Raw genomic sequence first — 18,035 nt, forward strand, 5'->3', positions numbered from 1 at the left:
GTTTATTTATGATTTATCGCTCGATATATATGTATTAGAAATTTAGGAAAATTAGAGTCATTTTTACAACTTTTCGACTAAGCAGTGGCGATTTTACAAGGAAAATGTTAGTATTTTGACCATTTTTGTCGAAATCAGAAAAAAAAATATATATGGGAGCTATATCTAAATCTGAACCGATTTCAACCAAATTTGGCACGCATAGCTACAATGTTAATTCTACTCCCTGTGCAAAATTTCAACAAAATCGGAGCAAAAAATTGGCCTCTGTGGTCATATGAGTGTAAATCGGGGAAAGCTATATATGGGAGATATATCTAAATCTGAACCGATTTCAACCAAATTTGGCACGCATAGCAACAATGTTAATTCTACTCCCTGTGCAAAATTTCAACTAAATCGGAGCAAAAAATTGGCCTCTGTGGTCATATGAGTGTAAATCGGGCGAAAGCTATATATGGGAGCTATATCTAAATCTCAACCGATTTCAATAAAATTTGGCACACTTGACTATAGTACTAATTTTTCTTCTTGTGTAAAATTTTAAGCAAATTAGGGTAAAACTCTGGCTTCTGGGGCCATATAAGTCCATATCGGGCGAAATATATATATGGGAGCTATATATAAATCTGAACCGATTTCTTCCAAAATCATTAGAGTTCTATTCTGAGCCAAAACACATACTTGTGCCAAATTTGAAGTAAATTGGACTAAAACTGCGACCTAGACTTTGATTATAAAAATGTGTTCACGGACAGACGGGCAGACGGACATGGCTATATCGACTCAGGAGCCCACCCTGAGCTTTTTGCCAAAGACACCCTGTGTCTATCTCGTCTCCTTCTGGATGTTGCAAATATATGCACTAACTTATAATACCCTGTTCCGCAGGGTATAAAAATAGACTTCCTTAATTTTAGGACACAACATATACGGAACAATAAGGGCAAATTTATTTAAAATAAAGAAATTTTGATTAAAATAAATTGGCAGTTTTAAAATTTCACTGCTTCAATTTTTGAACACTAATCTTTCAAATTTGTGTCATCCCTACATTAAAGTCGGGTGTCCTTGAAGTAAGGCTAATTCTCTTTAATGTAAAGACATACATTTTTAATTTAAAGAAATCAATTTTAAACCAAATGAGATATTGCATCTTTGGTCTACAGATAAAACAACTTCAAATATAGGCTACGATTTATTTTGACAATAACATGAGATCTGTATCTTAATTTTAATATTATATACACCCATAGAAAACAACCCTCAAACTGGTTTAGTGTGTGCACCCTCAAAAAAAATCGCGTCTGTAACATATGCCCCAAACACATTTTGTTTCAATCATACATATAGGATTGGTCCAAACAAACTATTGTTTGTATTGTTCTAACATATTATGTTTCACCATTGGTAGAAAAAAAAATTTAATGAAATTTTCTTTGTGTATATATATTTTAAAGGCGCCAATTGGTTGGAAGTAACCAACCAATTAGCAGCAAAACTAACATTTCTGGGATGCTTTCGATAGTAATAACCACTTGCATTTATAGTGCTCTTCAAGATCTTTCGTTTAATACCAAAATATATTAAGCAAATATATTGGAAAGTGCTGAATTTTATTAAATATTTTATCCTCCCCAAATTGTAATTAACCCATTAGGTGCGCAGGCAAAAAATACCTGGTTTGTGTCTCGGCTAGTTAAATTTACAATTTATCTTCACGCACATAACATGGCTTCTTCTAAAAAATATTTGTATATTATTAGCATTTATAAAATTAAAGACGTCAATAAAGCATGACCATGAAATTCACTTATAAATATTTATAACTGTCCACCCTTGCAGAGAATAAGGACAATTTTAATATAACAAGGAAATGAATAAATTGCATGGATAGAATCAACTTATAAATAACAAAAACAAAAGATGACCGCTTCATTTAAAATCGAAATAAAAGAAGAACAAAATATCATCTAAAACAGCAAAAGTCTGCTGTATAAGGGGTAGTATACATGGTTTTCAGCCGATTTACCTAACATTTAGAATCTAGTGATTTTTTTACCCATACATGTTTATATATTTCCATTGTTGAAAAAGTCCCACATAGACCGTTATGCAAATTTTAGGCCCTTGAACTCCTTGAGAAGTCGCATCATCTAAAGTGCATGAAATTTAGCAACAAATGTCATATTCCACTCATAAAGCAACATGCTTAATTAGTTAATAAGTATAGCCCAATTATTTATGGGGCGAACCAAACCATATTCATCGCACGGTTGAGACGACATTTGTTTTAATTGCAAATCGTAGACACAAAAATGACAAGACCATATAAAATGAATAATCCTAGAGCCAATTAAAAATAAATTGTAATGAAAATAAAAAATTAATTTGATACACAGTGAAACCTCTCAATCTCAGACACTCTGAAAAGCCGACAACTTTTTGAGGAGTTTGCTATATAAAAATTAACCTCTCATGTGGTCACCTTCCACATATTGGACAAAATTTTGGGTGTTCACTTCTGAGAGGTTTCACTGTACATTTTTTAGGGATCCAAGTCACTCTTTTAAAAGTCCCCCCATAGGATGGGGGGTATATTAACTTTGTCATTCCGTTTGTAACACATCGAAATATTGCTCTAAGACCCCATATAATATATATATTCTGGGTCGTGGTGAAATTCTGAGTCGATCTAAGCATGTCCGTCTGTTGAAATCACGCTAACTTCCGAAAGAAACAAGCTATCGACTTGCAACTTGGCATAAGTAGTTGTTATTGAAAAAAGTTCGTTATGTTAACGAAATGTGTCGTTAAAAGTCAGCCAACGAAACGAATTCGTTAATACAACGAAATATTTCGTTATTATAACGAAGTTTCTATTAATTAACGTAACGTTTCGTACTATTAACGAATATTTTCATTCTATTTATGAAAATGTTTCGTTATATCAATGACAATTTTTCGTTGGCTGAGTTATAATGAAATTTTCTTTATGTGTAGGTCGGATGGTATTGCAAATGGGCCATATCGGATCACTTTAACGTATAGCCCCCATATAAACCGACCCCTAGATTTGGCTTGCGGAACCTTTTGGAGGAGCAAAATTCATTCGATCCTGTTGAAATTTGGTACCTGGTGTCAGTATACGGTCTCTAACAATCATGCAAAAATTGGTCCATATCGGTCCATAATTATATATAGCCCCCATATAAACCGATCGTCAGATTTGACCTGCGGAGCCTGTTAGAGGAGCAAAATTCACCCGATCCGGTTGAAATTTGGTACGTGGTGTCAGCATGTGGTCTCTATTAACCATTCAAAAATTGGTCCATATCGGCCCATAATTATATATAGCCCCATATAAACCGATCGTCAGATTTGACCTCCGGTGCCTCTTAGAGGAGCAAAATTCACCCGATCCGGTTGAAATTTGATACGTGGTGTTAGTATATGGTTTCTAACAACCATGCAAAAATTGGTCCATATCGGTCTATAATTATTTATAGCCCCCATATAAACTGATCGTCAGATTTGACCTCCGGAGCCTCTTAGAGGAGCAAAATTCACCCGATCCGGTTGAAATTTGGTACGTGGTGTCAGCATATGGTCTCTAACAACCATGCAAAAATTGGTCCATATCGGTCCATAAATATAAATTTATTGTACTCATAGACTGTGACGCAAAATTCAACTTTTTGACTCCAAACAAAAAATCACTTATCCCAGTCTTCAACAAAGTTGTAGCTCTTGACTCGGCCAATAAAAGTGCTGAATATATAAAGTCGGAAAAATTTCATCTTCATGCTCAAAATAGCAAAAATTTCAAAAAATTACCACTTTTATCACCGATTTTTCCCATTTTTCTACTACAGCTTTTGAACCATTAAATTTTTTTTAAACTTTAATTAAACACCATCTCATAGTAGCCTCATCATTCAATCATTTTTTTTTAACAAATATGCATAAATTGGTATGCATAGAGGAATTGTCTCCAAAAAACAGCAATTGGTGTTTGCTGTTATATTTTTGTATTTTGTGGTCTAACTGACAATTCTTAAATTTTTTAGGTTCTAAACTGCAAGAATCAAATATAGTTTTTTTTTTATATATAGCTGTCCAATACGATAGCCCCAGCTTAACTTTTTTGTTTGTTCGAGCCAAATAAAAAAAACCCTTAAAGTTAATCGACTTTAAAAAAATACCAGAAAATGTTTGGTATTTCAGCAAGGTTTTCTTCTGTATGTATTAAAAAATTTCTTTGGGTGTAGATAAAAACAATAAAAAGTCGAAAAAAAGAATTTTGAAAAAGTCGTAAATCGTTTTTTTCATATTTTGTAAATATCAAAAACTCGACTATTTAAACATTTTAAAAAGTAGAAGAGTCAAATATTTGATTCTCATTGCAATGCCTAAATCAGCTCTAACATTTCAAATAAAATACTTTTTCGTCGATACAGCAGTAGTAATTTTGGTTTTTCAAGAAGGGAAACTTATTTCCCTTTCCAGAATATGGGAATATAATGCAGCTCTTTTTGTGCAAAAAGACGAAATTAAATTTTCAATTATCGCAAAAGTCCAAAGTCGACTTTTCCCATTATCGAAAAAGTCTTTGTCTTCTTAAAATTTGTCATACCAAACATTATTTTTTAAAGAGTTGTCATCAGAATCAACAAGTACATTTTTCGAACTTTTCAAGCCCAAAAGAATCAGAGAGTAAGTAAAGAATTTTGCAAATTGAAATATCGATAGTCATAAAATTATTGAAGTTAGATATAAAAGATATAATTTTTATAGTTTAAATTTTATTTTTTTCTTTTCAGTTTTTATTTTAAACCCACATATTTTGGTTTCAGAATTTAGCGTTAATGATCATTTTAAAGAGGACTTCCTTAAATATAATTGTATTTAATTTTCATTATTTTTTTATTATATAATTCTATGCTAGATAATATATACACATACACATAACAAATATCAATTGTTCTGTTTGTTTTTTACTTTGTTATGTTTTTGGAATCGTTTTGAATTTTAATGCCTTTTTTGTATCCAATTTTCTGTATAGCCTTAATCATTCGTCGGTGCAATGAAACGTTTTTGCATGAAACGTTTGAAAAAGTTAACAAAGTCATATTCCCTATTGGGACACAATAGAAATTCGGAACATTTCTCGGGACTTTCACATTTCTGACAAATACCACAGCCAGTACACATTGCTCCTTCAACACAACGATCTTCTCCGGGATAGCAACGCTCATTTACACCAATATAACAAACAAAACGATTTTCACAATTTTCAGGATCATCGTTGACAATGTAATAACCGTGTTCACAAACACGCCAATTTCGTTCATTTCTTCCAGGACATCGTATATTGGGATTTTGTCCAATGTCATTGGTACTGAGTATTCCAAAACCCAATGTACACTGCCACCAAAACGAGAGAATCAATACAAGCAATAAACGTAGCGAACAATTATTATGTGTGACTTTCGAGCTGCGTTGGTACATTTTACTTTCTTTTGATTTGTCCTCCTTTGATGACCAACGCTGTTTGCTATGTGTTCTATATTGCCCATAAGCTGACCCTTTTATACTGAGAACTAAGGCCAAGGACAAGACTTATGATGGACTTGTGTAGTGTATCTTTAAATTAATTCAATAATTGTTTTTTTTTTTTAAGTTAATGACTTAATGAAGTGAATAATTAATGGAAACTTGTGGTGATAGAAAAAAGAATAAGAAGATTTTATGCTTTACTGTTTCATGGTCAATACTTTGATTAAGTTTCGATTTGCTATCCCAAAATTATAAATTCTAATTTGTCATTCTAGAGACTTTGTAAGACGTTGGCACAATGACAATGACATCGATAATTCACGCGTACTTCCCACGAGCTTCCTCCGCACGGCTTGTGATTGAGAAACTTAAAAATCTGCGTGACACTTATCTGTTGTGCTTGCGTACTATTGCTGCCTTAAAAGTAGTCATAAAGTCTTCAACGGCTTTCCAACTTTTACATATTTCTTCCCTTTTTAATCAAATTTGGCCAACATCAAAAGTCGATTAGTCGAAATAAAATTTTTATCAAATTTATATAAAAATAAAATTTTTATCAAATTTTGTATAAAAATAAAATTTTGACAAAATTTTCTATAAAACTAAAATTTTGACAAAATTTTCTATAAAAATAAAATTTTGACAAAATTTTCTATAAAAATAAAATTTTGACAAAATTTTCTATAAAAATAAAATTTTGACAAAATTTTCTATAAAAATAAAATTTTGACAAAATTTTCTATAAAAATAAAATTTTTACAAAATTTTCTATAAAAAAAAAATTTTACAAAATTTTCTATAAAAATAAAATTTTGACAAAATTTTCTATATAAATAAAATTTTTACAAAATTTCTATAAAAATAAAATTTTGACAAAATTTTCTATATAAATAAAATTTTTACAAAATTTTCTATAAAAATAAAATTTTGACAAAATTTTCTATAAAAATTAAATTTTGACAAAATTTTCTATAAAAATAAAATTTCGAAAAATTTTCTATAAAAATTCAACCATCAAAGTAAATTAGTCAAATTTGAATATTTTCGACTTTCGATTTGACAAAATTTTGTGTAAAAAATAAAAATTTTCCATAAAAAAATGTCGACAATATTTTCTATAAAAATAAAATAATGACAAAATTTTCTATAGAAATAAAGATTTGACATTTCTATAGAAATAAAATTTTGACATTTTTTATAGAAATAAAATAAAATTCTATAGAAATAAAATACTGACAAAATATTTGTAGAAATAAAATGTTTACAAAATATTTTTTTTTCATTGGTAGTTTTTTGGTAAAATTTGTTCCAAATTTTTGTAGATTATTTTTGGCTCGAGTGGCAACCGAATGATTTTAGAATCGTCCGAATGAGACACAATCACAATGCCATTTGGAAGAGATGGGTAGGTAGAATTTAAACCACCCGCTCTGAGGTGATACCTAAGTACTACATCAATGGATGACCCTCGTAGTCCTAAGCTACACATCAGAATTGTTGCCATCATGTTTAAAGATGAAAATAAGTAAAATTAGTGTTTTGTATAAAATAACGCAAATTATACGTTCCATTTTTATTAACAAAAACAACAAAAAAAGCAATTCACATATAAGAGACAAAAATTAGAAATACAGAAAAAATATCTGTATAAATATATTATTATACGTTTAGGATTACAAAAAAAATATGAATATTATATAGAAAAAAATATACATTTGTATATTAAATTATACACCAAAAAGTGTTCTCAAATCATTTATGGTTAGTTTGCCACCACTAGCATTAGCACCATCCAAAATTCCATTGGCTAATTCAAGTTTTTTATCTTGTATTTCTTTAATACGTGCCTCAACACTACTACTACACATAAATTTATAGACGTTTACATCTTTTTTCTGGCCCACACGATAAATACGATCCTGGGCTTGTGACTCCAGTTGGGGATTCCAGTGTAAATCAATGAGAAATAAATGATTTGCCCCAATCAAATTCAAGCCCACACCTCCGGCTGTCAAGGATAATAGTAAAATGGGTTTATGACAATTAGGATTATTAAATTCCATAATGATATCTTGTCGATCTTTTACTGGGGTAGCACCAGTTAAGCACAACGTTTCCACATCTTCCCTTTCAATGTGTTTCTTTACAATGTTTAAAAATCCCGTCCATTGAGAGACTATAATAGCCTTGTCATTAGTTGAAAGGACACGTTCTCTAAGCACTTTCATGATTTTAATAATTTTGGAAGATGGTCGATCAAAATTGAACACTGGATTTGAGCGCCTCAAGACACGCGTAGAGGCTTTTGCTATTAATCTATCTTCCGGTTGCATTGTACTATCATCATCCTCTTCAGTGTGTAGACAAAGAGCGACACTGGCGAAATTAGCATCATCCTCAGCAATATCAGAGGTTGTCAATTTATCCAAAACTGCCATTAAATTAATTTCTGGTTGATTATCATCATCACTGTCGGAGCCCATTTCTCGGTCGATTTCTTCTAACATCTGGTAACGGAGTAATAGACAAAGCAATCAATTAGTAATCAATTTAACAACATTCAAGAATACTAAATATTCTTAAACTTCCTTAGTCCTCTTCTAACCACTTACCGCATCAATAAGTCCCGGATGGCAACAAATCTGTCTCAGCCGCAATAGAAGAACCAAAATCTCATGTGTCTTTATCTTTTTGGGAACCTTATTCACTCTTCTAAACTTTAAATACATTTTGTGATAGAAACCATCAGGATCTATAGTATTCATGAATGATCTTCTATCGTACATTTCCGGATCTCGCTCTGCTCGTTGTATTAGAAACTGAGCAAATAGGGTACGTGAAAATATTAAAATTTTCTGATAAACATTCATTTCCTCCTTGTCCAGTTTCACCTCAATCATCTCGATAGTCTTCTTTGGTAAGCTAGGTAAAAACCCACGCCCTTGTAATTGTATTTTGGTACGTCTAAGCATTAGCGTTTTCATGATGGTATGCAATCGTTGATGGCCACCAGCACTTTTACCTATCCAAGTCTTCCAATGTGCCAGATCATCAAAAGGTGGACATCTTAAAAATTTTAACAATCCATAGACATCCAATTCTTTATTTTGTATAGGAGTTCCGCTAAGGGCCCATCTCTTTTGACTTTTCAATTGACATGCCGCTTCGGATATGAGGGCTTTGTGATTGCGAATAGTGTGAGCCTCGTCCAGTATAATGCGTTTCCAATCAATGCTAAATAGGACTCCATCGTAACCCTGTTCACGCTCCACAACATGATAAGATGTTATTACCAAATCATAGTTTTTCACAAATCTAGGCTTTCTATGTCTTTTACTGCCATGATGTACCAGAACTTTAAGACAATTGCGAGAAACTTTAGTTTTTGCTTCATGTTCCCATTGACCTATTACACTTGCAGGACATATTACCAAAGTACCACCAGGATAATCTGTAGAAAATTAAACAATTAAATCTTACCAAGTCCTTAAAATACTTGAGAATTTTCTTTACAAATTTTTCTTCCATGCGATGTCCATAATGGTTCAGGATATCCATCATCGAGATCATCTAGGTCCGACTCAAATGAGCTATCATCACTGTGTTCGCTATGGGAGCGCACACTTTCTTCATTAGCATTATTATTGTCTATATTCATATTCTTACAGGCCAATACTAAAGAAATCATAGTGAGGGTTTTACCCAAGCCCATATCGTCAGCCAATATTCCTCCTCTGGGCTTTTGTGTCTCTCTCCAAAACATCCAGGCCAATGCATGTCTCTGATGATCCATTAGATTTACTTTCAGGCCTGTGGGATTATCGGCTAAAACATCTTCGCCGGGACATGTCTCCAAGGAATCGTGAAGTTTCTTGAATCACAAAAGAGTATGTTTTCATTTCTTACTTATAGTCTTTCAAAAGTTAGTTATTGTAGAGCCTGGTCCCAACAAGGTTAGCTTAGATTAGGTTTGTTTGAAAAGTTTTCCCTGTCTCATTTCGGCTGACATACAGCTAAGCTAGTATTCGGTTTGTTATGCACTCTAACTTGTTCTTTCTATGATACCCTCATAAAGTTTCCATATATGTAATATTTGCAGGAAAACAAAAAGTTTCGCAGAATAGCCAATTGAGCCATATCTTAATAGTTCTACGACAGTTGCTGGGATCAAAACGTTACCCAAAAAGTTTTTCTTCTGTCGTTTATCTCCTTATGCAAATGCTGTGTGCGTTAAAAGCTTTCCTAAGTGGTTTTATTCGTTGTGACATAGAACCAAATATAGAACCGAACAACACTCATTTATAACAAAGAATCTCACCACTTGTGGTATCACCTTTGTTAGACTCAGTGTGTCTTCTTCAATAAGTGACCACCACCACACCTAACCTAACTAACATTAAAATATGATATCAAGCCTATACGTTGGAATGTTTATTTAAGCAGTCCTTTGCTCTCCTTACTAAAAGGAAGGACAAAAGAGATAGCATACACACTAGAAGTCAGGGCAAAAATCCCAGATATTTAATCGAGTAATAAAACTTTGATATTGTCAAAAATCTATTAATCGACCTTTAATAGCCCATCCACATTAGGCACGAAATCTACTAATAGTGGATTTGATATCCCTGTTTTTAATAGCAAATGACAGTTGAAATCTAGGCTTAAAAAACGTTTAATTGATTTTTAACGAAAAGTCAACTATGAATTTGATGATCTTTTAATGCTGACAATTCATCAAAAGTCTGAAATTCGCTACGTCGGAAGCGGACTCTTAAATAGTACCAAAATTTTAAAAATTAAAAAACGTAAAATCATTTTCTTTTCTTCTGCAAAACTCGAAAAGCCGACTTTTTGAAGTGATAACAATAAAAGGTAATTTTTCTATTTCTGTATCATATACTAACTTTGAGACACTCCAATGCTTTATGAATATTGAAAATAGTTATTCCTTGACTACCCATACAACAAGGTCTTATACGATTTATAGCATAACCTTCAATTGGGAATAACAGACTTAGGATCTGAACTTGTTTCTACGGCTTTTATATCTTAAAATGTTGTTTTATTTTCTTTTCCAATTATCATCAGTTTGGAATTGCCCATCACTGTTTAAAAAAAAATTGACAACTAGGGTCATGAACATTTCTTGATGTTTTTTGGCAATCTCTAAGCCGAATCTTAAATCTCCAATATTGGACGTTTTTCACATTATGTATTTTGTATTGTTACTTCTTACTAAATATTAGGCCATATGACAACATATAGCTAATGTTAATAGTGGTATTGGAAGAAACTGTGTCATGTACTTACCTTAAGACACTCCAAGGTCAATACTTTTTGCATATTGAATGTAGCAACTCCTTGTCTACCCATATAACAAGGTCTAATACGATTTATAGCATTAGATATATCTCTCCAATTGGGAATATCAGATTTGGGATCTCTACTTGTTTCTTCACCTTTGATATCTTCAATTTTTGGTTTTTCTTCTTTTTCAATTTTCATCAACGGGGAAGCACCAATCACAGGTTTAACATCTTCCAATTTTATGGGCTTTTTATCTTCTTCGGTCTTGACACCGAACGAGAATAATTTATTATCTTCAAGTTTGATTGGCTTTTTCTCCTCTTCAGATTTTACTACAGAAGATTGTGCACCTGTTGCTTCCTTACTACTCATGACTATGGGTTTAATATCTTCAGTTTTCAAAGGCTTCCCATCAATCTCAGGTTTTACTTCAGCATATATAGATTTTATTACTAATGTTTTCCCATCCTCAGTTTTTAACATAGATGATAAAGCACTAAAAACTCCTTGATTAGGACATGGAGACATGGATTTCGGTGACGTGTTTGTTTCATTTTTTATAAATGCAACCTTTCTGTCTATACCTTCTTGAGTATTTCCATTTATTTTTGACTGGAGAACGGAGGTAGCAACATGACCAAGTCCATTGAGTTTATTTCCATTTACTGTTGGAGAAGACCCTTGCTCAATTTTAATGCATGAACATAGTGGGGTCCATGCTTTGGATGTAGATGGATTAGTACATAAACATGAGATGGATGGAAGTTCAACTTTTACTTTTCCCAAAGGTGAAATTGATGTCAAATATTTGGCATCATTAGATGTCTGTCCAGTTTTCCACAACCCAGATACTGAGGGCTTAATATCTTTATCCACTGGTTCATACTTTGGAGTATTAATATCAGTATATATAGACGCAATGTACGTGTTCTGACGCTCGATGTCTCTGTTCAAGCGTTTAATTTGTTGGGAAAGTTGGCGCCCTCCATCTTTCACGAATTTGGCTGTTCTTTTGTATAGTCTTTCATTATTCGATAATTGTAATTTCAATGTATTTAACTTTTTAATAGCACTGTCATATTGGGCTTGAGATACTCTACGCAGGCGTTTATCTTCAGTCTTGAGGCATATATCGGATTCCTCTTCGAATTGTTGGAACAATTCCAAAGGATACGATGCGTTCATTATTGATGGTGTTTGATTTTCGATATTTGATCTATTCCAGATTGCTTGATTTTCTTTGTTCTTGGTAAAACGATTACACTGTGTTTGTGTATATGGAAAAGTTCTGGAGAGAATTGACATTTTGTCTTCTTCAGAATCCTCTTCATCGGATGATAGCAATATGCTATCATTTGCTTCGTGGGAGTTATAAGAATCATTTCTTACACAAAGTTCCTGAGTATCGCCCGCGATACTCAGTTCCTCTGTATTCATCTTGGACACCATGTTGCTATTGTTGTATTCTCAAAACGAAGTTTTTGTTATGATCGTGCATGCTTTGGTTGGTTGTTTTTTATTTTATTTAAGCGACAGCATTATCAGCACGGGAGTCTTATGTGCTCTCTAATGTTTTTAGTGGAATAAGTTTTGTCTTTAAGTAAGTAAGTAAGTATTTTTTTATTGAGTCTTCTTCTTGTTTGTGATACAATGAGTAAGGAGCGAATGTATATTTTTAATACTTAGAACTATTGTTGTCTTATTCTAATACACGATGGTTAAGTACGTTAGCTACTTGCTTGCAATGGCTACTAGTGAACGTATAAAGAAAATACGTAGCAAAACAAATGTAGGAAAAGGCTTGCTCGCGGCCTATATCGATTGATGGTAATGCAAGAGAGATTACCGATAATAAATAAATAACAAAAATAAATGAATAACTTAAAACGAGATAACAATTAGACTGTTAAATATATGACTAACAGTGTGTAAAATATGCAGAATGATATCACAGTGGTATTTGTGTTGAGTTATAAAACGGATGCTCAGTTGAAGCTTTTATAAGTTGAAGTGTTTTACTTGGATAAAAATCACAGTTTCGAATGCAAGTGTAAGTGGCTTGCTACGGAGAAAATATCAGGTACATTTTGTGCGATTTTAGGTGACGTATAGATTATTATACATAATTATAACAATATGCTACAATGAATTATAGTAATAATGACATACGGGTAAGAGTAGTATGAATTATGTAGAATATAAAAAAAAGTGTACAATAATGTAAGAATTTAACCTCTGTGCGTTCTAGGAATCTTGTGATAGAATCGCTGCGTATTGGGATGGTCTGGGTAATCAAGTGTGTTCTCATTGATTATGGCGATTGATGACAAGTAGGTCGAACCAGACCAATGTGTATGATTTTCCAAGTTGTAGATTTCTTTTAAAAGGTCATTTTCATGAGTGGCAAGTTTCTGCACGAACGTCGTATGAAGGTTAAACGCATATTCACTGAAAGGCTTAACTTCCGAGACCTCGTATATGTGTTTATTGGAGAATTTTTTGTTCCGTGAAGCATAGTGTTTATTTATGCATCTCCGCAGTATTTTACGTTCAAAGATTTCCAATTCTTTTATCACTATCGGCGAGATGGTGAACCAAATTGGAAATCCATAAGTAAGCAGCGGTCTGATGGCCACTTTATACAGCAGTAATTTAGTCTTTTGTGGTAAGTATCTGCTATTCATGATGTATGAAAATGATCCTAAAACTCGTTTTGCCTTTTGTAGTGAATTCCGGCCGTGATCATTGAATTTAAGAAGATTGTTGAAATTGACCCCGAGATATTTTATAGTCTCCATAAATGGGATTTCAGTGTCCTCAAGAAACAATTGCAGTATTTTACTTTGCGGGACGACTGATCTATGACATTTTCCTGAAGCATTCCTGATGCAGGTAGCTTGTGATTTGGCTGCGTTTATTTTGATGCCCCATGTTTGGTAGAATTCATTTATGAGGCTAAGATGTGACTCAGCTTTATGTAAGGCATCAATCGGCGACAGACTATGCGCGTATATCAAGCAATCGTCGGCGTAAAGGATAGCCTGAGAGTCAGCTGTGATATGAGGGAAGTCATTGAGGAAAATGTTGAATAGATAGGGTGCTAGGACACTGCCCTGGGGGACTCCACTATTGATAGAACCCATTGCGGATGATTCATTTTCGATGAATACTGAGAATTGGCGATCTGTTAAAAAACTCTCAATTAATTTGACCAGGTGAGGTGGTGTTCCCAGTTCTACCAGTTTATACAGGATGCCTTTATGACATGCTGAGTCGAATGCCTTTTCAATATCCAAGGATATTGCTACGGTGCAAGTTTTGTTTCGCAAGTTAGCGACAATGTCGTTGTGAAACTTGATAAGAGCGTGTTGCGTTCCGTGCGTCTTTTTGAAACCAAATTGGAAATCAGAGATGGGTTCTACAATGAAATTGTTTTCCAGTTTTTCTTTTATGACATTTTCAAAAATTTTCCCCACGTTAGACAATAACGATATTGGACGGAAATCGCAGAGGTTGATACTATCTGGTTTTTTCTTTATCGGTAGTATTTTAGCTTTTTTCCAGTCATTAGGGAAATAGCAATTATTTATACAGTTGTTGAAAATGACCGCCAACAGGTTTGCTGTCGATTCGGGAAATTTTTTAAGAATGTAATTTGAAATTCCATCCATGCCAGATGATTTTTTGTTGTTTATGAATTGGATAATATTTTTAATCTTTTCAGAAGTTGTAAAATTTTGCGAATCCGTATTAGAAAGTGCTGTAAAGCTTTCATTGAACGAGTATATATGGCGTGGAATGGGCTCGATGCATGAAGTCACTCTAGAAACAAGGTCAGGAACCGGGTGTTGCGGAATTGTTTCCCGGAAAACTTCGGAATAAAAATTTTTGAAGTGATCAGCTATATCAATGGCGTTGGTAATGGTGCAATCATTGTGCGTTATCTTATTGCAGAAGGGGTGTTTATTTTTCTCAATTACTTGGTAAATTTGTTTGAAGGCGGAAGGACCAGGGTTTATTTTTCCCAGTGTATTTTTGAATTTGTTAGCTTGTTCAATAGCTACTGACTCTTTTATTATTATTTTCAGTAGTTGAATTTGTTTGGACAAAATTTTATACTCACTGGATGTCCTGTTTCCAGCACGATGAAACATTTTTTTAAGGTCTTTCTGCCAGGAGTACTTCAATCTAAAGAGTTTTTTTGTCCTTTCGGAGAGGGGAAATTTTCCATCCTTAATTTCAATTTGCTGTGAATGGGTATTATGGATTGCGCTGAAAGATAAGTTGAAATCAGATATTAATTCATCAATTTCATGATTTTGGAGGTTATTATTTGTTATAGGAGTTAGCCTGCAGATGGCGTCATCAATATCGTCACGAAAATTGTCCCAGTTTGTGGCAGCGTATGAAGTAACAATTCTAGGTGATCTCATAAGCGGTCCGGCCTGATGAAGCTGCAAATCCATTTTGATCGGGAAATGATCAGAAAATGTTGGGAGAGTTTGAATTTTGTAGTTTTGGTTTATGATGTCTATGAGCTGTGTGCTGACAAGGAAATGATCAAGAAATGAGCTGCCATTTGGATAAGATGGAGATGTATCACAAATGCGTATAATATCGAGCACATTATTACCAAGCCAAGAATGAAGTGTCCTGCCGTTTGAGTTCTCGTTAGAGTCACCCCAAGATGTATTTTTTGAGTTTAAGTCACCCCCTAGGACGAAGGCATCAAAAGTTTTGCAAAATTGCAAAAGTTTTTCAAGGTCAGATTCTAATATTTGTGAGGGATGGTTACATGGGATATAAACGGAGCCAAAGAGATATCGCTTGCGTATTCCAGATGTTATGAAATCAATTTGAACAAGGCAAGTATTCATTCCAATGTTGTTGAGATATACTCTACTGAAATTAATGCAATTTTTGATAACAACAGCTGTGCCAACAGGTGAGTTATCGGTTATTATATTGTATCCATTGATTCTAATTTTTCTATTTCTTCGCAGGTGACACTCCTGGATGAATCCGATGTCTATCTTGTTATGGAGCAACAAGCTTGCCAGGTCTAACTGTCGACTAGTGTCATTAAGAGACCTTACGTTGAATGTTATTAATTTAATGTATCTATGGATCATTATTAATATGTTTAATTTTATTAAATAGACGCTTAAACTCAGTTTTTGCGTCAGACTTTGACATACTTTTGTAGTTTTTTAAGAATAAGTTTATTTCCTGTTCCAGCGTAAGTTCTTCAGGATCCATAAAGTAACTTGCTAGTTCCATGAATTGATCTATGATGCTTTTTGGTGCATATTGGATGGGGTGCATTTTAGTGGATTGTTGTTGAAAAAGATTAGAAAAAGTTCGTCCAGGAGATACTAGTGACGAAGTTATGGCACGGTTTACGTTGTTTCTGGCAGCTGCCTTTTCTTCTATGGCTTTGTTTATTCTTTGCTTTCGTATGGCCACATACTTTTTGTATGTAGGACAACCTCTCCAATTGGCTGGGTGACCAGCTTCACCACAATTATTACAGAAAGGGTCCGTCTGATCCTCTCTGGAACGGAGACACTCACCTGGTTCATGGTCGAGATTACATTTGACGCACCTGTAAGGGGAATTGCAATTCTTCGAGATATGACCCCACCTTTGGCATCTGCGGCATTGAATGTCCGTTTCTTTTTTCTTGGGGACTTCCCATTTAATAATTTGATTCAGAATGCCTCTGATGTTGGAAATATGAGAAATGTCCTTTCCTGGGGTCAGAGTTACCAGAAATAGGCCAGTGTCGAAATTTTTTTTGATGGAACTAGATGTTTTAAATTTGGTGACATCTGCTATTGTGTTTGGAACTTCTTTATTTAATTCCGCTTTAATGTCATCTATCGCAGTATTGGCAAATAGTCCCCTTAGAACTACAGAAGTTTGTTTGAATTCCTTTGGCGTAAATGAGTGAGAATGTATTTTCTTCTCACGTAAAATTGACATCATAGATGCGTGAACTGCTGGGTCAGAAAAATAGATTTTGCTCTTATTTTTGTTTATATTTTTTACTTTAAATGAGAAAATGGGAATTGTTGCTTTCAGCTTATCGACAAGTGTGGCAATGTTCACATTATAAAGGAAAATTGGAGGGCACCATTTTACTTTAGAATTGTTTTTGTTCTCGTTACTTTGTTGAGGTTTCTGTTTTTTTTCTGGCTCACAGCGGCCAATGTCAATATCTGCCAGAACACCTAGTATGCCGAATCTATTCTGGTCTGCGGGGTTGTGGTTCGCCAATCTCTCAGAAAGGTCAGGAATTGAAATGTTTATCGGTGATAATGCACTTTCAAGTCGCTGGCGCTTGCGGTCATTAGGGTTAATTATTGTTTTTGTTTTGGATTCAGCTTTTTCATTGTTCACAGCCGGCGGGTGATGACGAGAAGTTGAAGCTTCAACCTCTACAACATCAAATTCCATATCTTGGGGTAAAGGACCAGGCATCATAGATGCAGTTGTATGCAAATAGGATGCCTGAGATGTTATTTGTTATGTATTAAATACAATTAAACTTGGAATGAAAAATTCGCACAAAAAATACACGTCTGTTTAGTACCAGTGTTGCCAATCCTTGGCCTCGTTTTGTCTTTAAATAAATTGACCGCCCGCTTGTGTGTTTATTTTTTTTTTTTTTTTTTTTTTTTTTTTGGATTTTGTTTTCCTCGTCGGACAAGTAGTTGGTTGAATAAGGTTATTCATACCTGCGTGAAGATAGCGACGTCGCTAACTTTCGATAACAGGGTTATCGAAAAAATAACAGGGTGACACAGAGACGACAAAAACTGAATTAATATAAGACGGACAGACAGAATATTTAATGAAATTTATGTATTTCCGTGCTTAAAAACAACGATTTATACACAGAATATGGTAGAGAACAGCTTTACCTACAATTTGGTGTCCCACATGTGCCTGTTCAATGTTATTTAGCTTGGTTATTATTGGGTACTGGTGGTCAGGACACTATTTCCCATGTGGAGTCCAGGAATGGACTTCGTACACAAAAGTGACAACGGAACTTGATAGAGGGCATCAATACCTACAATTTGGTATACCACATGTATCTGGGAAACGCCGAGTGTAGAACAAAATTTTCCAGAAACTGTTGGACGCACTGGTGGTCAGGACAG

The 18,035-nt window shown here is 33.9% G+C and overlaps 1 protein-coding gene across 1 annotated transcript; it reads right to left on the reverse strand.

Moving 5' to 3' along the window:
* Nucleotides 1-7,090: 7,090 nt before the first annotated feature.
* LOC142220197 (transcription termination factor 2-like) lies at nucleotides 7,091-12,464 on the reverse strand. The gene is made up of 4 exons (XM_075289194.1): nucleotides 10,870-12,464; nucleotides 9,073-9,430; nucleotides 8,172-9,010; nucleotides 7,091-8,066 (listed from the first exon to the last, which is right to left on the reverse strand). The coding sequence occupies exons 1-4, from the start codon at nucleotides 12,313-12,315 to the stop codon at nucleotides 7,287-7,289; spliced, it is 3,423 nt and encodes a 1,140-aa protein (XP_075145309.1). The 5' UTR covers nucleotides 12,316-12,464; the 3' UTR covers nucleotides 7,091-7,286.
* Between the last annotated feature and the right edge of the window lie 5,571 nt (nucleotides 12,465-18,035).

This window comes from Haematobia irritans, chromosome 1 (genome assembly GCF_050003625.1).
Source record: "Haematobia irritans isolate KBUSLIRL chromosome 1, ASM5000362v1, whole genome shotgun sequence".
Taxonomy (NCBI): domain Eukaryota; kingdom Metazoa; phylum Arthropoda; class Insecta; order Diptera; family Muscidae; genus Haematobia; species Haematobia irritans.